The sequence below is a fragment of the Ictidomys tridecemlineatus genome, chromosome 13, assembly GCF_052094955.1.
Source record: "Ictidomys tridecemlineatus isolate mIctTri1 chromosome 13, mIctTri1.hap1, whole genome shotgun sequence".
Taxonomy (NCBI): Eukaryota; Metazoa; Chordata; class Mammalia; order Rodentia; family Sciuridae; genus Ictidomys; species Ictidomys tridecemlineatus.
Window position 1 is genome coordinate 12,188,543 of NC_135489.1, and position 22,913 is coordinate 12,211,455.

A 22,913-nucleotide genomic window follows, 5' to 3' on the forward strand; every position below is an offset into this window, starting at 1 on the left:
TGTATATGTTAAAGAACTATTCTAGCATCTTTTGCAGGCCAGACCTTGTGATAAATTCCCCACGTAATTTCTGAAGGACAGCTGTCTTGGTTGGCAGTTTTTGATCTTCAGCACTCTGAATACATCATCCACTGTCTTCTCTGTCTCCACTGAGAGGTCTGGTGTAAAGTGCATTGGGCATTCTGTATGTATTATTTGCTTTTTTTCCCTACTGTTGCCTTGAGAACCTCTTCTTTTCTCTTACTTTTAATAGTTCGGTAATAATTTTTAAGGGGTAGTGCTATTTGTGTTGAAGCTGTTTGGTGTACTTGAATCTTCCTGCATGTTGTAGTTTGGACCTGGAATGTCCCCAAAGGCCATGTGTTAAAGGTTGATTCTAGACTGGCTCTGTTGGGAGGTGATGGAAACTTAAGGTGGGGCCTAGTGAAGAGTCTTCAAGTCACTAAGGATGTGCCTTTGAAGGTACAGAGGGACCCCGAAACTTTCTTCTTCCTCTTTCAGTTCCCAGCCATGAAGGGAGCAGTTGTTGTTGTTGTTGTTGTTGTTTTCCTCTGACACATTTTCTGCCATGCTGTGCCACCACAGGTCCAAAACTACAAGCCGAAATAAACCCCTTTTCTTTGTAAGTTAATTATCTTGTTAAAGTGATGCAAAGATGACTAGCACATGGTACCTAGATACTTGATCTCTCTTGAGGTTTAAACTTTTTTTCTGCTATTATTTCATAAAATAAACATTTCACCCTTTTGTTGTTTTCAAGTCCCCTTTGACCTCCAAAAGACCCCTAGACTCTTTCAACGTTGTCCCAAATATCCTATATTGTTAAAGTAAGTTCATTCACTCTAAATTTTCAGCTCCAGAATTCCTGTTTCATTGTAAATTATTTTAATCTCTTTGATACATTTCTTTGATAAATTTTTGAATTGCTTTTCTGTGTCCTGGAGTTTGCTGAGTTTCCTCTAGTCATTTTGAATTCTTGGTCTGTAAGGTCTTCTGTCTACATCTGGTGAGAGTATTTGTATGCCCCTTTATGGCTTTGCGTTGTTGAAGAAGTTGGGTTTTTTTGTTTGTTTGTTTGTTTGTTTCAATCTTCACTGTCCAGCCTGGTTTGTGTCTGTGTTTTTAAAGTTAGGTCTGTCTGGTGGTTTTGTGCAGAATGTAGGATTCCCTTAACTCAGAGTTAATGCCTCTTTTATGACACGAGATGGCGCCCCAAGACCAGGTTGCTTGCAACTATTTTAACTTTGGATGCTCCAATTAAATGGGCCTGAGGAGGGCTTTAAGGGCTCACCCAGGTTGTGGGAAGGCCGGCAGCGGAGTGCCTCTTGCAGTGTGGCTGATTATTAGGAAGCCTCTCAAATTTTGTGTTTTCCTAGGGGACCTCAGGAGTCAGCAGCCCCACTCCACATTTTGTCGTTGGCTGGCCTGGCCAGTCCTACCAGCACTAGCCGCGCTTCGGATGAACTAAGGCGAGGACCCTCGAGGATCTCACTTTTCCCAGTCTAGAAACTGCGACTGGGTGCCCCCGGGCTGGGGGACTTCCTGCCTCTGGGTCAGCTCGAAGGGGTGGATTACGGTCAGAGGTGCGCGTTTTCCTTCACAGCCTTTATTTTAAATTCAGGGCTATACCAGCTGGTGATTTTGCCACTAGGTAGCTGTGATTGGTTTTCCCGGGGCGGTTCCGATTGCAGGCAGGGGAGCTGAGCTAGGGCTGCTACTCCGCCCTTCTGGTGACGTCCCTCCTTGCACTTTTCCTTGCAGTTTGTAATTCTGCTCTGGTGCCTTTTCCATTCCACTCCAAGCCCAGCTCAGAGGACATTTCTCAGACATCATATTACAGAAATAAAAGAGCGATGTGTGCCAATATAACAGAAATCGAGCAATGCCAAGTTATAGAAATTAAAGAGTGGGGTCGTTTCCTTTCTCCGCCAGAGGACTTTCTGTGCATTAACATGTGTACCTGTGCACACGTTTATATTGTACTTCAATGGGCATACCACCTGTAAAAGAAGTCCTCCAAAATAAATAAGTAATGCTCCGAGAGAACTGAGACTCCTCTCCGACGCTGGTTTTGCGAGGTAAGAAATGAGGTTTGTAGGGACAATTATCTGCTGATCCTGAAGGTCCCTGATTCTTCTAAAAAGACAGGCTATCAACATTTGCACTGAAGGAGAAGAACGTGTAACAGCAAATCCCGCTATTTAAAGCTTCTTCGTTTAAACAACACACACACACACACACCCCTCCAAGAATATTACAATTTATTTTACAAGCATTCTTTTCACCAACTTCCACTTTTCCCCACATTAAAGTGTGGGAGCTCCTTGCTCACAGGGGACCAGCAGGTTCTGTTTCTGTTTCAAAGCTGATCAATGAACACTTTTTGATTTAATGACTGCCTGAGTGAATCTTACTGAAGTTTCTAAGATCAACATTTTCCTGTTATTGCTGTTTGTTTAAAATATGTTGCTTTTGTTATTTTCGGATTGTCAACCTCTGAGAGTAGTGGTAGGCAGGTCTTCCTTTGATCTGACTTGATATCCAAACACATATAACTTACTACTTACTAGTTCACAGTGATGTATAACATTTAACAACTTTTAATTTATTGCAACACAAACACAGGGGATTGCTTTCACTGCTAGTAAATGTGGGATATTATGGATAGAAGCAAAATGTTTCATAAAGGTATGATACAAGTTTGTATCATTTTTTTTTTTTTTTTGCTAAAGCATAGAACTATTCTTGTATCCTATAACACAGGACCAAGATTCCATTCAGGAAATAGATTTTATACTAATAGGTATGCTTTTCATGAGATCGAGTTTTACTTTTTATTAGAGAAATAGAAAAAAAAGCAAATCTGAATGGCAAAAATTGGTCTCTAAAATTAGAACAACAATTGATGAGACCACCAATAAACAAGTTTGTATTAGAAGATAATAAGGCATAAAATAAATTGTAAAATCACAGCCAATTTTATGGAAATTTTAGTTTTATTAAAATATGATGTTATAAATAACACCTATTTATATAAATGAAAAATTTACTCTTCTAGCTTATTATAATTTTAAAATTAAGGCTCAAATGTGACTGACTTTTTACACATAATTATTTTAAACAAATTTTTATTTTTGAATAATTTTAGATTCATATAAAAATTGCAAAAATAATAGGATTCCCATAGACCCCCAATACAATTTCCCCTAATGCTTAACATCTTATATTATCAAGGTACATTTATCAAAGCTAAGACATCAAGATTGGTACACTGCTACTAACTAAATCATGGATTTCACTTGCATTTCACTAGATTTCTCATTAATGTCTATATAAGTATTTTTTAAAATAGCAGACAGGGAGAGCTAATTTTATGTTGGATTTTAAGAGTCAACAAATGATATTCTTGAAAATGTCTTATTTTTCAATATCATGTTGCATTTATAAATATTTTCTACACTAATCAATGAATGTGAAATGTAATTGACATTAATACAATGATCAGGTAGCTCAAGAACTGTGAATTATTAGATGGAATAACATAGCATATCTGCAAGGTAAATCAAAGTCACATTAAAACCAACTGCTGCTTGTGTGGTAAAAATAAAAAGCTTCATTATCTCTAGCTATACAGAAATGACAAGATCATTATTTAAAAGTGAAAAGAGGTGTAGACTACACTTATTTTCATGATAACTGTGTTTTCTATCATATGGTGCATTTTTCACACCATAAGATAGTCTTATTAGGTGAGAGACACAGGGTTTAGGGGGAACAGAATCTTCCGTAGAAGAGAATGCTATTGGTTTTGTTGTGCCTGATGAAGAAGAGGAATGGATGGTCTGCATTGAATTCAATGGAAGGGAATCCTCTTCGAAAAGCCACCTCACTCCCAGTGCCTGCTGCAGCCTCTGACCCTTGTTCATTTATTTCCACAAAAGCCTTGTGGAAAACATTGGACAGAAACAGGTTTCTGTCTGAAGACATTCCTGAGAAATCTGCTTTGCTCGGGCTAAAGGCATCTGTCATCCCCATGCTGCTCAGAGTGGACTTGAGATCATAACTCTCCTCCAGCTTGAACTTGGGCAGATGCAGCTGCACTTCACACAATTCCATCATGTCTTCACTGGTCCACTCTTTCAGCTTCTCAGAGGTGACCACCTTTTCCAGCTGCGGATCAGAACCAACGAAGTCAGGAGAGGGAAATGGTGAAGAGCGACCCCTAGGGATCCCACAGATGAATTGCAATCACTCCCTTCACCCAGGGTAACAAAGGCACACAGCTGTAAATCCTTTTGGTTGTGTAATGATAGCCTTGTGGAGTGGACCCGCAGAACCTTTTGTTTTGTAGGTCAACATGGGAGAGAATTCTTTGAAACCAAAATCTGGGGCAAAATAAAATTTCTATACTCTAAAAATCACAATAATATAAACCCAATAAGTATAAACTATGCCATAAAAGAAAAATTTAAAAATGAAAGCTCCTAAATCTTAGGAATAGTTTTTTTCAATATTAAATATGAGGGTAATTTTATCCTCTTTATATTCTGAATTTTAAAATAACAAATAAATGAATGTGTACATATGAATGTATATGAACATATGCATGTGTGTTTATATATGTATATGTTTGAATTTTTAAATGACATGTTTGTTTCAAAAGCACACACTCTTGCTACTTGGAGAGTTTCCTATACCCAAGCATTCATTGGCTGTTAGTGACATATTTATATATGATGCATATTAATAACATGACAGTATCTTCAGCTTGGGTCCTTGCACACCTAAGAAGAGAAACTTATCTTAGGCTGTGAGACTCATGGGTACTAGTCCACACTGGTCTTTTACCATTCTTTTTAGTTTCACACATTTATGAAACAATTTGGAAATCTTTTCTACATGCCGGTAGGGCTAAGGAAACTTACAACTAAGAGTCTGGCACAGATGAAAGGCCCAGTGCAAGGAAAAGTCATCTACTGCACGAGACACCAGTGTTCATCCTATTAGGCATGCAACTGCTCAGGAATATGGTCTGGCCAAAATTACATCCAGCCTAATAGAAATCTGGCTAATAAACAGCTTAAATAATATCTGAAAATAGCACTAATACAGGGTTTTTTTTTGTGAAAGTTTTGACTTAGAAAAAAAAGTTGTAGAACACACCACACACACATGCACACACAAAAGTGATTAGAGCAATTAATCTTGGGTAGGGGGTATAGATCAATGATAGAGAATCTGCTTAGCATAGCATGAATGAGGCCCTGGGCTTCATCCTCAACAAAACACACACACACACACACACACACACACACACACACATACACACACACACATCTTGAATTATACAGTTTCTACCAGGAGACCTAGACTGAAAGATTCCTATGATCAGTCCACACAGCTCTGTACCTGGCAAAGAGAATCTATCTCTGTTGTACATGTGGATCTTTGTGTAACCAGCCCATGTTAGAGGTGTCTATGGATTCCCTAACCTCTCCAAGTAAGAGTAATGTCGACTTTATAGAGCTTTGCAAAGTTTAAACGATACTGTTTAGGTAAAGTACAGAGAGCTCAAGGCAAGTTGGCTGATTGCCTTCCTGTTCAGGAGTTAAGAAGCAGGGAGGCTGAGTCCTTAGTTTCTCCCTGGAAGACAAGGGTGAACGCAGGCGCCATCTTCACCTCGGAGAGACGGACACGTTTACCTGCTTCAGTGCGCTGTCATCATCAGGCAGTAGCACAAGCAGGCTGAGGTCAGAGCCCTTGTAGTCAAGTTGGAGGCCTGTGGCTTGTGGATTTTCAATATGAAAAACCTGAAGCTTCTCTTTCATGAACATCATTTGCACTGGTTTGCTTGTAGTCTATATATATAAAAAAAATAGGTAGCAAAGTCATTGAAGAGATGTTCCACCAAGTTCTTAATTCTTGATCACCATTGGTTCCCGGCTGCCTAGGACATTGGTGAAACTGATCATCCTCTGGTAAATACCAAATAAAGTTATCCAGACCTTATTTTTTGGAAATTCTGAACAGTATCACTGGTAAGAGGTGAATGGGAAGGAAAGTTCCATCTCTAACACTATTCCAGAAATCTCTATAAGTCATAGTAAGGTGGATTCTACAAAATATTTTGAACAACATATAATTTTAACTATGTAACTGTCAATGATCTGGAAACTGAAGAAGATATATTTCACATGCAAACATTTGAGAAAGTATCATAAATGTTGAAATGCACTAAGATGGAAAGTCAAGCAATAGACTAAGAGAAAACATGTGCAAAATGTATCTAACAAAGGACTGGTGTTAAAATATACAAAGAATTCTTAAAACTCAACAAAAATAAAATAAACAATCCAGTTTTAAACATTGTCAAAAGATATTAATGGGCAATTCTAGCTTATGAAAAAATGCTCAGTCATATTTCATTAGAGTACTGCAAGTTAAAGCAACTATTATTATAATGGCAAAAATCCAAACACTAACAATATCAGAGGCTGGCAAAGATATGTTCCATTCATTGCTGGTGGTAATGTAAAATGGAACAGCCACTTTGGAAGACAATTTGGCAGTGTCTGACTAAGATCAACATTGCCTTATCATATAATCCAGCAATTGTGCTTCTCGCTCTTCACTCAAATATGTTTAAAACTTGTGTCCTCACAAAACTTGCACACGAGTGTTTATCTCAATGTTATTCATTATTACCCCAAACTAGTAGGAAATAGACATGCTTCAATAAGTGAGCAGTTAAACAAACTCTGACACATCTGCACAATAGAAAATTATTTAGCAATAAAGCAAAAGGATCTATCAAGATGTAAAAATATATCCAGGGTCCCTAAGCACATATTGTTAAGAGAAATGAGTTGGCCTGAAAAGGCTATTGTTTTACTGTTGAAACAATAAAATGACCAGTGGTTGCCAGGACCTGGGTGGAAGGAATGAGCAGGTGGAGCACAGGGCATTTAGAGAGTGGTGAAACTCTTCTGAACGATTCTACAGTGGTGGCTACGTGACATTATTCATTTGTCAAAATGACAGAACAATACAACACCAAGAGTGAACCTGGAAATATTATCAGCTCCAGAGAGTTAATACTAAGCTGTCAAGATGAGCTAACCAGTTATAACAAATGTACCACACAGGATGTTAATAATACTGCAAAGTTGACATGTGTTGAAGGGCCGGATATGGGAACTTTGTACTTTCTGAAAAAAAAAATTTCTAAATTAAAAAAAAAATGCTCTAAAAATAAGGCATTTAAAAATAAAAGTCAATTGCAAAACAAAACCTTCTGCAATCCAGATGTTGTACACACATGTTATTTAACCATTCTGCATAGAGCTGAGGTCAATCCCAAGGTACCACCCTTATGCTAAGCTGATGGCCATGTGACCAGGGCCATTTATCAGGAGCACCCCAGGATACTGTGCCTGTTTCCAGGTGAGTACAAGTCTGACCCCCACCAGAATCCTTATGGTATCCCAAGCTGTTAGAACAGCAGCTAGAACTTTCCATTTCTAATAGAAGAGTGGAACTAAAAAGCTAAGAATGAAGCGGCTACATTCCCTAGTCACTTAGATAGACTCCATCTTCAGTATAACAGAATGAGGGTGAGGCAGGAAGAAGAGGTGAGGGCAGAGGAAAAGGTGAGAGAGAGACAACTGAGATTACCTACAGCTCTACAGACCCCACCCATTGGACTGCCCACTTCCTCTTAGGGACATAATCTAATTCCCATTTTGTTGGAGCTAGTTTAAAATGCTTTTCTGTCACTTGTAACCAAATATTCTATCACAAGTAACTACTCAGCTCATTTCTCATTAGCCTGTTGTGCTGTGTGTTCTGCCTGCCCCATCCTCAGAGGATCCCTGCTGCACACATCAACACAGTTGCAGCGGGAGGTCCTCGGCAGTGCTGTTTGTGTGATAAGACCACCCTGGCCTGCACAACTGGAACCCACCTTGGCCAGCAGTTCCCTTCCTAAAAATTCAGATGGGTTGCATCAGCCTGGTCTCTAGAAATGAGAAGACTGTAGGTAGCCATGTGGCTACTGTGGATCAAAAAGCAGAGAAAGTTACACTTTGGTCTGAGAGAAGACTGACAGAAGAAAGGGAGTTGAAAAACTTGAGAAAAAAAATCCTGACATTTGAGATCTTATTTCCACTCATATCCCAGGACCCAGCCTCATTCCTTTCTATTCTCATTGGATCTTAAATAGTCTCCAAAGACCATGTGTTGATCTTCAGTCATTGGTGCTCTTAGGAGAGGGTGGGAACATTGGAGTTAGGGCCTAGGGAAGGAACTCAGGTCCTTGGGCATGCCCTTGAAGGGGATACTGCCATCCTAGCTGCTTCTCTCTCTTTCTTTTCTGGCTGTAAGTGGTTAGATCCATTACACACCCTTTCCATAATGTCCTGCCTCACCACAGGCCCAAAATGACAGGAAAAGTGACCATGGAATGAAACCAAGAGCCACAATGAAGCTCTCCTTCTTTAAAGTGGTGCATCTAAAGTACTTTGTCAGTTTTCTGAAGTGAGTTCCTGTTGCTTGTAATAGGGACAAGCCTATCAGAAAGAAACCTTAATGAAATGAGATCTAGCATTTTAACTGCTTTTACTTATGGAAGGGTAAGAATGGGGTAGGAGATAGCATTGGTTTAGTAGAATAAGAACAGAGCTTACAGTGAAGGGTCTTAGGTTCTGGTTCTGAACTCCTTCCCACTCATTCATGCCTCCAGTCCCTTGGCCACCTTGCATTCCTCAACTGAGAAATAACTATAAAACACACCCTACCCAGCTCAAGGGACCAAATGATAAAACATGTTCATGGTCAGAGAAAAACAGTGACAGGGGAATTTCTGTGTGGGAGAGAACTAAGAGCTTTGCCCAGCCATCCCTTTCCTAGTAAGAGTCCTAGTTTAGAGGAATATATAGTCAGAAAGAAGAGCAAATTTAAAATAGGGTCATGTTACAAAGCCACGTGACAATTCAAGCTGATCTTTCACAAGTTCAGATTCTCACCTTGTTTATTCTGAAAGGCTTTTCTGTGGTATTTTGCACTTGGAATTGATGTTCCCAGATTCCTTTAAAGTAAAGGGCGTTCACCAGGACCATCCTGGTCAGGGAGTCCACAGAGTCATCCGGTAGGAGATTCAGAATTTTTCCTGCAAGAGTAAAAGGACAGATTTCAAATGGCCTAGTAGAAATGCGTCTATTTTAATTATAAAACCAGACTTCCATCTTTCTAGACTCATAAAATTTTCTTTAAAAGTTCTTATTTCAGATTTTCCAGAAACAGGTCCATTCAGGAATTTAAGTCCTATTTCTGTTTAGAGTAGCTATGAGAAAACAGGGAAACACTGAAGAATTAATATGCTGAGTGGCCAATAAGTATTATTTCACATTAAGAATAAATTTGCATTTCAATTATAAAACCTCCCTCTGATACAAGTTGCTTTGTACCTCTATTTTGAGAAGACAGAAATGCTTCGTCTCTCTTACGTCTGTTTGTAGTCACACACTGTGAACTTCTCTGATTAAATCTGAAAGATTGTGACAGTGTCTCCCTCTGCCCCTAAAATATTGCTTTCTGCAATTGTGCATATTATATTATTCTAGCCATTGTTTAAAGTGATCTTTGATAGGCAGCCCCTGATACATTCTGTCCAAACTCTCCACTAAAGCACCTTGAAAGATTTATTAAAAATGCATAAGATCAGGTTTAGAGGTGCGTTATAAAGTCAACATGTTTGATAAATGGAGATAGAACCTGATTCAGCTTCCCCCAGAAACAGAAACTATTCAAAATCTTCTCAACAGTCCAAGTACAGACATGAAAGCGATTTTTAAAATATAGCTTATAGTACTTCATTTAAAAAGGTGATATGGATGAATTTTCATATTAACAGAAAATGCAAGAATTAGTAGAAAACCAAGGGGAAGGGACACACACACATACACACACACACACACAAACACATACACAAAAAAAGCCTCATAAACATCAGAACATTCAAGTGGCTACTTCTTAGAGAATTTGAAAACCTCCTTTAAAAACAGGGAATATATCCCAGGCATGTAAAAAGATGGATTCTTTTAAACTTTCAAATTGCTGATAGAGCTCTAACTATTACAGTTTCAGAGCATAAAAATGAAAAGCCCTCTGATTACTTATATCAAGCTAGCACATCGCCAGTATGAAGACACAACCAAGGAAGCACAAAATTGCCACCTACAAACCAATTTCTCTTGTGAATATAAACAAAAAAATTCAAGTTAAACTTAGAAAATAAATATATATTATGTCAGAAGGTAAGAAACATATATCAAGAAATCTATTAGTATAATGCATTATTGTTGTGGTGTGAATATTTGTACTCCTCCGAAACTCATATGTTGGAACTTAATACTTTACCCCGACAGTGTGGAGATGGGGTCCCAGGGAGTAAATAGGTCGTGGGGGCTCTACCCTCAGGATAGATGAAGGTTCCTGTGAGTGGAATCCAGGGTTCTGCTTGTTCCTCTACACAGGAGGACACAGCAGACACAGGAAGGTGTCTTAGAAGAAGAAAGTAAGCTCCCAACAGACCCAGGCGTCTTGATTCTGAACCTGCCAGCCTCCAGAACTGTAAGAACTGATTTCTACAATCTACACATTTCCCAGGCAATGGATTTTATCATAGCAGCCCAAACAAACTGAAGCCATTGTTCTTGTGGGTGATAGGAGAAAAATCATCTTGATGGATATAAAAATACTTTTGATCTATTTTCATCAACTATTTCTAATTTTTAAATTATGTCATTGTACATTAAAAAGAATGAGTACTTCCTTAATATGAAAAAGAATATTTTTCTCCAAAACACTTTCATAATTATGCTTACCAAAAAATACTAGTAGTATTCATAGTCTGTTATGAGTACCATTATTTAATATTTTTATCAAAATGGTAACTCATGTCATAAAATAAGAAAACTAAATAAGATATGATCGTATAAAAAGAACAGACAAAATTATTATTTGCAGGTAATATGGTAAGCAAAGAGAATTAACTGAAAAGCAAAACTAATAAAGTACGTCCAGGTGTTGAGTTTACTCTTACACAAAAAAAATTATTTTTTTCTTATCTTCTAAAAATAAGTAACTAAAAAGTGGAATTGTTACATCCTGGTATGTGCCACATTGGTAAAAACGATGACTGCATTTTATTTCTACCAATGACACAATGATAGGAAGTTTCTATCACTAGAGTACTATTAACAGGTCATATTCAAATTCCTATAAAATCCTTTAATTTCTGGGCCATAAGTCAATCAAGATCTTGCATTACATTTGATTGTGATTTCTTCATTCCCTTTAATCTGTAACAAGTCCTCATTCATTCATTGTTCCATGACCTTGGCACTCTTTGAAAAATACTTGCCATGTTTGTAAAATGTCCCAGAATTTTCAAGTTTGGGTTTGTTTGTTTCCTCAAGATAATATTCAGTTATACATTTTTACAAGAATATCACACTGTTGTAGGTTTAATTTTGACTTCCTTACCTTTGCCAAAGAACCAGTCAAGTTTTATCCCTCAGTACCTAAGAATGTGGCCTTATTTGGAAATAGTCTTTGCACATTTAATCAAATTAAGAAGAAATCCTCCTGGATTAGGGTAAGCCCCAATCCAATGACTGGTATCCTTATAAATAGATGGAAATTGATATATAGATGTAAAGAGAGGAGAACACCATTTGAAGATAGAGTCACAAAAGACACACAGAGCCAGTACTGGTGGCACACACCTGTGATCCCAACTGCTAGTGAGGCCTAGGCAGAGGGATCCACAGCTTGAGAAAAGGCTGAGCAATTTAGGGAGACCCTGCCTTGAAATAGAAAACAAAAGAAAGTGTCGGGGATGTAGCTCAGTGGTGGGACATGCTTAGGGTCAATCTCCAGTACCAGAAAGAAGAGAAAAAGAGAGAGACAGACAGAAACACACACACACACACACACACACACACACACATACACACACAGAGCCATGTTCTCACAGAGGCACAGGCTGCAGTGATGCATGGGCACACCAGGGATGCCAAGGATTGCCAGCAACCAGCAAAGCCAGGAGACCATGAGAAAGTGCCTTGCTGGTGCCTTCAGAGGGGGGCTGGCCAGCTGCACCTGGACATCTTGCCTCCAGAACACAGAACATACACCTCTCGGCCCATACTCTAACACACCACCTTATTTTGAAAACTATTTAAGATAATGTAGCATATTTAATGCCCCATTTTTGTTATTTGTTAGTAGTTATTATTATTGTAAAAGCAACAACTACAGCAGCATTTCACATTTCCTTCTTTGCACTTTCCTGCTTCTAAAACCCAGATGCCTCTTTGGAATTAGTGGGCTGTGATCCTTCTCTTGTCTACTGGGTAGAGTAGTGATTGGGATTCTGGGTTTCAGTTGGGACTTACTGGGAAAGCTGAAAGTCTAAAGAGTATGGGAATAAACACATATAGAAGCTTTGAATATTTACACTATGTCTATAGTTCCATTTAGGAGCTGGGGTTGTGGTTCAATGGTGGAGCGCTTAATTAGCATGCCTGAGGCCTTAGGTTCGATCCTCAGCATCCATATTAAAATGAAATAAAGATATTGTGTGTCCACCTACAACTAAAAAATAGATGTTAAAAAAGAGAGATACAGACAGTTACACAAGGCACAAATTCAATTATGCAGCGATGCTGGGAGAACCCTGCACCCAGCCCCTTGGTGACAGTGTACCTTCAGTCCTGCTTTCCACCCAAGAGTTGATCTCCTTTCTGACTTGATCAGAAGCGTCCACAAAGTTAACAGACTGTGGTTCTGCATCAAAATACATTTTCATATCTTCTAAATATTTCTGAAAGACATAGGTAAAATCTTCTTTTGTAGAGTTTGCCCAAAATTGAGAAATCAAATCTATTTACATTATTAAAAAAAATAAATAAATAAAACCACAGAGATGAACAATGGCAAACTCCTACCCCATCCCTCCCATCTCTCTTTCCTCACTCTCAATTTTGGTCAAAATCTCAACACATCCCTCTTTAAACCCACTAGTCATGCAAAACTCCAGGTGTGGAAGGAAGGTCTGCCTCCCACTGTGCTGGGTCTTCCACAACTTCTTTGGTTCCATTTTTATTCATACGGGGACATGAGGATAAGACGGAAAGGGAGGAGGCTATAAATCTCAGGAGTGACCGCCGCAGCCAAGGGTACTGGGAGTTGAGCTTGGCTTTCTGTCAGGGACACAATCACAGTTAGCTCCCTGGTCTGGCACCTGCCTTCAGTGAACTCTAAAGCCCTGGGAATTAGGGTAGTCCCTGAAGAAAATATCTTCTGCTGTGAAAGCTGATTTGTAAGGTGGTTAAAGCTTTCACCCAGCATTCCAAGGAAACAGGTCAGGCCTTGTCCTTTCATCTGGTGGGAGTCAGCACAATGGGCTGTCACCGAGGTTGCCACTATGGGTCCCCCTGCCTTGGGAGCATAATGCATTACTGTATATAGTTGTGGTATTCCTTCATGGAAGGCTTGAAGGAATAAAAATAGCAAGTTAATTCTGTTTATGGGAAATGGTTTGAGATTACAAAGGCCAAGTTTTGCAGAATTTTTAATCTAGCACAAAGAAAACTTGACTCTTCAGGAAGCACCACACCCTGTCTTAACTCAGAGTTGTGGACACATAAAAAGATGTTTCTATGTCCATGTCCCTTGTTTCCCAAGTGCCCACTGAGCTCAGTCATCTCACCTACTTCAGAATCAAACAGGAGCTCACAAGCCTTCCATTAGTGAAACTGTCTTTAAGACCCCATTTGGCTGGCTTTGTGCCCTTTGTAATACCAAATAGCAAGTCCTGAACTCCCCAGAATTCCCCCGATATGGACAGGGATAGCACTGCTGGAAACCACAAAATAGCTTTATTTTACCTGATTGCTGCCCTCTCTAACTTCCTTGCCCTTTGGGTTCAATGTCTGGGTCCTCCTGTTCCTTTCTGATCTATGCCAATGGAAGTGAGGGACAGACCGAGAGAGACACATGACTGCCTGCCCCACTCTGAGTTCACAGGACAAGGCAGTATAGACTGATGCAGATTCGATCATTAGCGAAGGGGTAAGTTGGCATTGTTGCATGTTCCGTATCCCCAGCGTCTCTAAAGTTCTGATGTGAAAATCACTCCCTACTCTCACTACTCTTAGGCTCCACTCCTTTTTCACCTTATAAAACCCTGATCACGACACCTGGTTTGAGACCCATTATTGGTTTCCTTTACAACTAGATGCTAAGTGCTTGGTCTAGATAATGGATTACCAGAAAGTACTGACCACATTAAGATTGTCCCTGGCATCTCTAGAGAAATGTGGAACTTTTTACTCCTGATGCCTCTTTGGAATTAGTGGGCTAACTGGATTCACATGGCTCTTTCTTTCCCATTAATTAAAACAAGCCGTTTGCACTTACATTGTTAAATGGATATGACTTATGCCCATATACTCTGTTGGCTGTTTTAAGTATATAGGAATGGCTGGATTTGACGATTTCTGCAGAAAGTATCTGGAAGTCAGAGCATATTCCTTCAGCCTTGCTGGATGTGAATTCCTTTAAAAGAAAGGGAGTTTAAAAGATGTTGAACCAGAGCTACATATATGTGTTCAACCTATAGCTAATTAAAATGATTTGGTGTATTGCAAACAAAAGCTGAAATTAATTCTAACATAGACCCAAATGTCTTCTTCAACGTTATCACAGCAAACACTTTATTGTCGATGAAGCATATTTATTCCTTTCTGCACATTCATTTTTCGAAGGCAAGAGCAAGTTCAAAAGTAGAGAATTTTCAAGAGAAATTTAAAAATGAGATGAGACAAGAGACTCTTCTGAAAAGCAGAATATTTTCTGCCCTGAAGAGAATTTCTATAATTTTAACAAGTTTCTAAGAAAGGTTACCCATGAAAGGTTGCTTAAATCAACTACTAAAATACATGTTCTAAAAGTTCTTTCCCCGCAACTGTTAAATGTAAAAGATAATAAATACCATTTTCCTTTTTTTTTCACTTTCAGGACAAGATTTGCTGTCCTGGTGTCTGTTAAATTGGAGAACCTGTAATACCAATAAAAAGACAAGTGAGTACAATTTGCATATGAATAATCATATGGAATAAACATTTGTAAATATGAGCCTGTCATTCTTATAAATGCAGAACATATAAATGGTTAAACAAGGAGGCCCCCATTTAACTTTACTAATGTACTAATTAAACTAATATAATAAGTCAAGAGCTGCTTTTAACTAAATTGTTAAAAATCTAATTTATGTTACTAGTCTTTTAATTTTAATGTTTTTATAGGAAATTTGGGATGATGATGGGAATAGCCTGAGGTAAAATCATCTCATTTTAAGCTGGGCACCATGGTGCACACTTGTAATTCCAATGGCTTTGGAGGCTGAGGAAGGAGGATTGCAAGTTCCAGGGCAGCCTCAGCAACTTAGTGAGGCACTAAGCCACTTGATGAGATCCTGTCTCAAAATAAAAAATAAAAAGGGCTGGGGATGTGGCTCAGTGGTAAAGCACCTCTGAGTTTAATCTCCAGTACCAGACAAACAAACAAACCAAGAAAAGAAACGAAAAAGAAATTCTCTTCCGTATGTCCCTTGGTCACTTGTATCTATGGTTGTTTCGAATATAAGTCTAGGTGTCAAGGTATGGAGTCTGAAAAGGTTCCCACCAACACCTGAATGGGAAATATTACATTGTGCACATGCAATATTCTATATACACAATGGAATATTATTCAGCCATAAAAGAAAGCAAAAATTCATTGCAACAACACAGACAGCGATGTGGAACATTGTAAGTGAAATAAGTGAGGCACTCATATGAGCAAGTTAGCTAACAAGGTCAGTGTCAGAGAAGGGAGATTAGATGTGATACTATAATAGATTCATTCTGCTTTTGTCCGCCGTTCCCGGCTCACTGCTGCCACAGTCCATGTAATTTCCAAGTGACTAAAATACTGCTGGGGCACTTTTGGCTTCAGAAGCTGCCTCAGAAAGAGAAGTTCTCTCCCATGGACCTTCCCCTGCCCTCCTTTCACCTGCTGCCTTTTCTCCCCAAGGCAGGCCACAGAAACCAGAACTCCTCTTCCTGCACATGAATCACAGAAACCAAAAACACACTCTAACCTCCCTTCACCTCTCTTTGAGCTGTCCATACAGAAGTTCTCTGGTCTACCTTGCCTAGCAGATCCTGACCCCAATCAAAGGGGTTCCCTGTCCCTACAGAAGGAATGCTGCCCAGGGAGTCGGAAAGGAGTCTCAGCAGCCAGCCTGGCTGGGCTCCCCTCCGTCCACGAGCAGCGGATCACACTCCTTGTCCAATAGCATTTCTGCAAGCTGTCCACACCTCGGCCATGCCTGCACGGTGAAGGTTCCACTCCAAACCCAAAGACAAGACAGGGGTGGGAGACTCCTGACAGCTGACCACGTGGAGGTTCCTGGAGGGTGGGGCACTGGGCCAGGTGTGGAAGCCTTGTGCCCTGGCGCCACATCTTGCCCTGTACCCTTTGTAATATCCTTTGCCATAAACCAATAAGTGTATTTCTTTGAGTTCTGAGAGCCACTCTGGCAAATTAAGAGAACCCCAAGGAGGCGGTGTGGGCATGCAGATTCACAGCCGGATGGTCAGAAGTGTAGGGCAGCAGCCAGGACTGGCATCTGAATTGGGGTGGAGGAGGCAGTCTTGGGGACCAAGCCTTCAACCTGTGGGATCTGACACTGTCTCCAGGTACAGTGTAGGAACTGAATTCAACGAGACCACGTGCAGCTGGCCTCCGCTGCCATACTGACTGCTTGGTGTGTGGGGAAAGACCCCACGCACTGGTGTTGTCACAAGTGACACAAACTGTGAGAGTCAGCAGGAGAAACTGAGATGGAGTTGGTTTTTGCTCTGTCCTTGATGGGGGTGGGAGAGTGGGGAGGTTGCGTAACTGCCGACACCTGGCTAGAACGGAAGTAGAAATTTTAGTGTTTTGAAGCATAGTCCAGGGATGCTGGTTCACAGAAATTTATTACACATTTTAAAAATAACTAGAAGACAGTAGTTCCAAGCTTTCCAACAGAAAGAAATAATAAATGCTCAAGGAAAAGAAAATACTAATTATGCTGATTTGCCCATCACACATTGTTGACATGTATAAAATTATCACAATATGTCTAATATCTAATGTATAATACATACAATAGATCCTCAACATGTATAATGGGTAGACAACTAAAATACAAAAATAGAAAAAGAAAGCAGGCTAGGTGTTGAATTGAGACCACTACTTCATTAATGTAAGCAAAAGCCATCATTGCCAAAATTATCTTGAAAACTCAGGGATTTTAGTTATTTTTTCTAGATAAATGCTTCATTTCACATTGTCTAACACATCTTAAGATACATAGACATAAATTTTGCATTCACCCCAGCATTTCCTTTGAAAGTTAACAGGAAGGATATGGCCATCCCTGTTTCCCCCAGATTATACAATAGAGAAGAGAAGGCAAAAGATAATTCCATTGCCCACATCCTGGGCCCAGCTCACAGTAAGAAATAAAGAGTATCTTATGGAGGATCACACTGACACATAGTAACAGAACAAGGAGCACCTACCTGTAGAAAAAAAATGTGCAGGGTCAATGAATCAGGCTCATTTGCAAATGAGGCTATTAATATCTAAAGCAAGGACAAGTAGCACAAAGAGATGCACTTACATGAAATGTCCCCAAGTTGGAATTCACTTGAGAATAAGCCTGTCATTTAATCCTTTCTAACCAGGAAATCAGTCATTATCTAGAGGTGAGCCAAGGTGCTCCTGTCGTTGTTGTGGTTGTTTTCAAACTACACAATATCTTGTGAGCTACAAGAGTCGGGGGGATCCTAGGCCGGGTACACAGAACACAGGACTGGCTGTACCCACTTCCACAATAGGCACAGAGAAAACCATTTGGAGAAGAATTCTATCATTTGTCCTTTTGATTATTGTAATATTTAAGGCTGAACTTATTTTTAAATTTTTAGTAACAAAATACATTTATTTATTGACAATTTATAATGACATATTCATATTTATTTATGTGTTTATTCATATATATATGATTGTGTACACACATGTACAGCTATTTTGCTATCCATGGCTGGACATATGTATATACATACATGTATATGCTCTACAGATGCTCACAGTAAAACAATCTTTTTTTGTACATTAATATTGTTTTCTTACTTTAATGTTGTTGTTGGGCTCTTTAAATTCATCTAGACAACCAGTAATTAAAGAAACAGCCACAAGGCATGAGGAACAGAATGATTCTTCGTGTGTGTGTGTGTGTGTGTGTGTGTGTGTGTGTGTAGAAAACTCTTCTGAGAGTAAACGCATGCTGAATAGTTCTATTATCTAAAGTTTGACTCATTATTTCTTAAATCCTTTTAGTCATCAAAATGAAATTGGATTTGTGTTGAACTAAAATTGATAACCTCATCATTTCTCCATTTCATTTTGCCAAAGGACACAGATTTTTTTTTAATGGTTTTTCTAGCAATAATTTTCAAAATGATTTCCTTCACTGGGCTTCATTTTGTGTTCTAAGATTTTTTTTTAAAGTGTATCTCTTAATTTGGACAATAGTGTTATAAAATGAGGGTTATTGGGTTTTCAGAAGAAAAGTGAAAATCCAAAGAAAGCATGTAATTTAAGGGCATCAGGGGACCATTGACCTTTCCCACTCACCTGGGCCATCTGGGCTTCCGTGGAACCTCTGGTGCCCGAATACACCATGGCCAATGAGGTTGAGATGCCCCAGGGAGAGAAGAAGATATTTTTATCCTCAGCAGATTCAGCTAGCTTTTTGCTAAATGCCAGGGCAAACTGGTTGATGGATGTTGCTAGAGAGTCCATTGAGAAACCCTAAGAAAAATAAAGCAAAAGATAGAGAACATTCTAATGTTAAATCCTTCTCATTTATTTTACCTTTATAAGTATATTCTCCCATATATGTATGTATATACCTATATTCACTAGAGCTGAATGAATTTTAGTGAAATTCTAATCCAGATTATTATTTCATATATTAAAACAATAAAGTCCAGAGACTTGCCTTGAATTTTGGTGCTAACATGCATCATTATTAACTGATTCTGATCACTTCACAGCTAAGTCCCAGAACATAGTTTTTTTCCCACTTGATTGATTGACATTTGTAGCAGCCCCCACTGGTGTTCATGTATTTATAACTAATCTTTCCAACTACCATGGGAATAAAATCTTCTTCATATACAGCCTTGTACATCCAACAGCACCTTGTCCAGGACCTTGCACAAAACAGGTACTTATAAATGCAATGTTCAGTGTTTGGGCTTTTAGCCATGTTTTATTTACTGAAACTGGAAATCAGGCACAATTAAGTGAAAAATGTTTAGAGAAGTGAGAAAGTAAGACTCACTTGCTTTTCTTCTCACTACTTTCCTTGAACATGGGACTCCTCTTTTTCTTAACTTTTAACTACAAAATTTCACCTCAATAACCCTGATATTTTAAGCTTAAATTAAAATTAAAAATTTAAAGCAATCTCTATCAAAGACATAGCAAAGTTCAATCTACTGTCAATTTATGAACAAATAATTTCTCTAAAAATAACTCAGATTCCTAGGTCTAGGAATGCCCACTTGCATCAGTGATGTGTGGAATTTGGTCCTGCCCTGACAGTTTCCTGGCTCTCTGAGAAACTAGAACAAGAACTAGCCAGCCTTCTCTGTGGCCAAGTAATGGAATCAAGGGTGAGGTTTATTAAGAGTTTTGGTTTTGTGACCTGGAGTTAACAATGACACTGTTGATCCCTCCCAGAAAGGCTTTCACTTAACCAAACAGCTTCCCAGCCTCTAAATCATGCCCTAGGTGTGGCTTCCAGCTATTCCCAAGGCTCCTGATGATCACAGGCCAAAAGAATATGATTCTAAAAGAAACCCACACACATTCACACCCTCTAGATTTGTTGTATTTCTACACCCTCCTAAAATGTTGGAAACTCGCCTTACTTTTTCTTGACAAACAAAATGGCAACTTAGAAATTACTTCTCTACTTCCTTTAAGAGTATATTCATTCAAATGAGGTTTTGGTTACTGCCAAGATAGTAAGCTTTATCTTTTTAAAATTCATGAATTACATTAACATGGAAAACATTTGGCTTTGTGGCCAAACAACAACATTCGCCATGAAGGGGAGAGAAAGTAATATTTTAGGGCCTGGGATTTTTATGATTCTACCTACAATTTATGGTTTTTCTAGTAATTCACCTCCAACAAATTCCTGACAACAATAAGGCTCTCTAAAGAAAGAGCCAACTACTTGTGAAAAGTTTATCTCCAGTTATCTTTATCCATACTAATAACCTCAATCATGTATCAAGGCTAATCTGGAACATACAAGGACAACAACCCCTGCTTCTTTTAAGAAATTTAGGAAATAATAAGCCAAACATCTAATTCGACAGTCAAAAGCACTTTCTGAAATGTGCATGATTTCGTGATTAGATTTTACCAGAAATCATTTTCAAAACGAATAGTTCTTTTATAGTCTTCAGGAGCTATAAATTGACTACATGCATATGCGTGCGCACGCACACACACACACACGCATGTTGAAGAAAAATAAGACAGTAAGAAAATAGTGTCATTCATAAAAATGTCTCATCATAGATAGACAGACTTCTAACATATCAGAGTTAGAAAGAACCTTAAAGTGCCTAATATATTTCCATTTATTCACTAAGAAACTCGTGACCAAAGAGGCTAATGAGCTGGCTGAGGATGCACAGTTAACTAACACAGAGCCAAAACTGCAGCTCCCAACTCCCCAATGTTTTTTTAGCCAATGCAGCTTATTGCATTTAAGAGTTTAAAGGTAAGAGAGATTGGGTGATAAAAGAGGACTAACAGGAAGAGAAACTGAACCCGCCCAAGTTTAAGACTCTTTAACTTGTACAGAAAAAAATCTTAGGGGATGGAGCCTAATTAATTATTTCTGGACTTTTTAAAAGGGGGGCAAGATAGTCTTGATCCTTAGTTTTCTAAGCTCTATGACAAAGAAGGAAAACACATATAAACATTTTTAATCCCAGAAATATTTACAGTACCTTATTTTCTTCTGCCAGAGCAGAATGGGCAAGTTGTTCCTTTAGTAAGAGATTGTGGCTGAAGAATTAGGGAACTTTTAACTGAAGAAATTTTTTTTAAAAAAATTGTTGCACCTCCTTCTTCGGAGCCTCACCCTTTGATTCGCTCTTTCTTTGGGGCTTATCTTAGCAGGAAGTTTAAATAAAAGGACAAAGAGACAGTTGAGACCTTGCCTGCATCATTTAATTACCCACATTTTCCATGTGGTCTGCATGTAGAGGCCTGAGTCCTGACAGAATTTCTTGCTTAATCCCCTGCGTCGCCTGCCAAATAAGGACAGTTAACATGGTTTCCCCTGGTAGACTTAGAAAATAAAAATGAAAACAGAAGCCTTCAGATTACTGGAATTGCTATGAGTAATGAAAGAGAAACTCTCAATCACCAATTGTTCCCTGGTCAATCTGTTAAAGTTGTTCTTAGAACAGTATGTGGTGGGCACTTGGGAAATTTCTCTGTATTTGAGGCCTTGATGTGGAACCCAAGGGTGACACCAGTGAGTGGGGTGACAGTGCCCCCCCATCAGCAGCAACAGCGGGGTTGTATCAGTGTTGTGGGCACAGTGATGGGGTGTGTGTATTTATTACAAGGGAAAAACAAACAGGACCCTTGTTTCATGCGCATGTGCAGGAGGAATTGTAAGGAGAAGCAGGAGAGGACAGGAACAGGAGGAGAGATCCAGAGGAGCAAGGGAGCGGAGGACGCTCTCTGTTTGAGATGCTCTTTCCTTTTTCTCTTCACAGGAGCACTCACACCTTCTGGTAAAGGGCTCTAAGTTTGCTATTTGAAAGTTGGCGTGGAGCCCACAGTGGAACGTTACTCAGGGGGATGAAACCTGTGGCAGGAAATTCAGGATGTCTGCTTGGCTCAGGGCGGGTAGATATGAGCATGCATGGGTGGCCCCAGGGCTATTCTTAGCTGGAAGTGTCCTGTGGAGGCTCCAGATGGAAGGGCAGTTTGCTTTGACCACAGCAGCTCAGAAGAGTGGCCTGAGCTCCATGGCTGCTCAGCCAGGAGATGGCTGGAGTCCTGGGGTGACACAGCATCTCTGTGGATTCTGCCTGATCAGCCAAGAAACTGTGCCTCTCCTTAAAGTCACGGACTAAGTTTTACTCACGTTTTCCCCAAACCCGTTCTAGATTCTTTCCCCACTCTTGACTATAAACATCCCTATTTATAGAAATACTGCCTGTGTCGTGTTCACATGTTATATCTCGTTGCCTGTTAGGGGGTGGAAAAAGAGAAAGGGGTGATCAGGTCCTCTGTTGAGTTGTATTGGCGGCATTGCCGTATGTTGCTGGTAGGGAGAGAGAGAGAACGAAGTGAATGAGAAATAGGGGGCAAGGACAGATTGGGTATAGCGTTTTTATGTTATCCATGCATTGGACAGTGTGGATTTATAAGGTATTCAAAACACTTTAGAAAGAGAAAAGAGCTCCAGGTGCATCAGATCATTCTGTGGGAGAAGAGGAGAGCCAGAGTAGGCAGTGGCGTGGAGTTGTTGACAGCTGTCTTGGTCTGCGAAGGTTGCCATAACTGAATACCGCTGGCTCCGCAGCTTAACCAGGACATCTACTCTCCCACGGGATCATGTTCTCAAACATGCGTGATCTTCTTGATATAAGCAGTATTTCTATAAATAGTGGTTTAATCAAGAGGTGAGTGAGAAAGGATTCTAG

The 22,913-nt window shown here is 39.4% G+C and overlaps 1 protein-coding gene across 1 annotated transcript; it reads right to left on the reverse strand.

The window, feature by feature from the left end:
- Positions 1–3,111: 3,111 nt before the first annotated feature.
- Positions 3,112–21,468, reverse strand: Serpinb10 (serpin family B member 10). Its single transcript, XM_013357572.4, has 8 exons — positions 21,198–21,468; positions 18,796–18,972; positions 15,059–15,124; positions 14,485–14,622; positions 12,769–12,886; positions 9,024–9,166; positions 5,703–5,858; positions 3,112–4,170 (listed from the first exon to the last, which is right to left on the reverse strand). Exons 2-8 carry the CDS (start codon positions 18,961–18,963, stop codon positions 3,766–3,768), a joined length of 1,194 nt encoding a protein of 397 aa, XP_013213026.3. The 5' UTR covers positions 18,964–18,972; positions 21,198–21,468; the 3' UTR covers positions 3,112–3,765.
- Between the last annotated feature and the right edge of the window lie 1,445 nt (positions 21,469–22,913).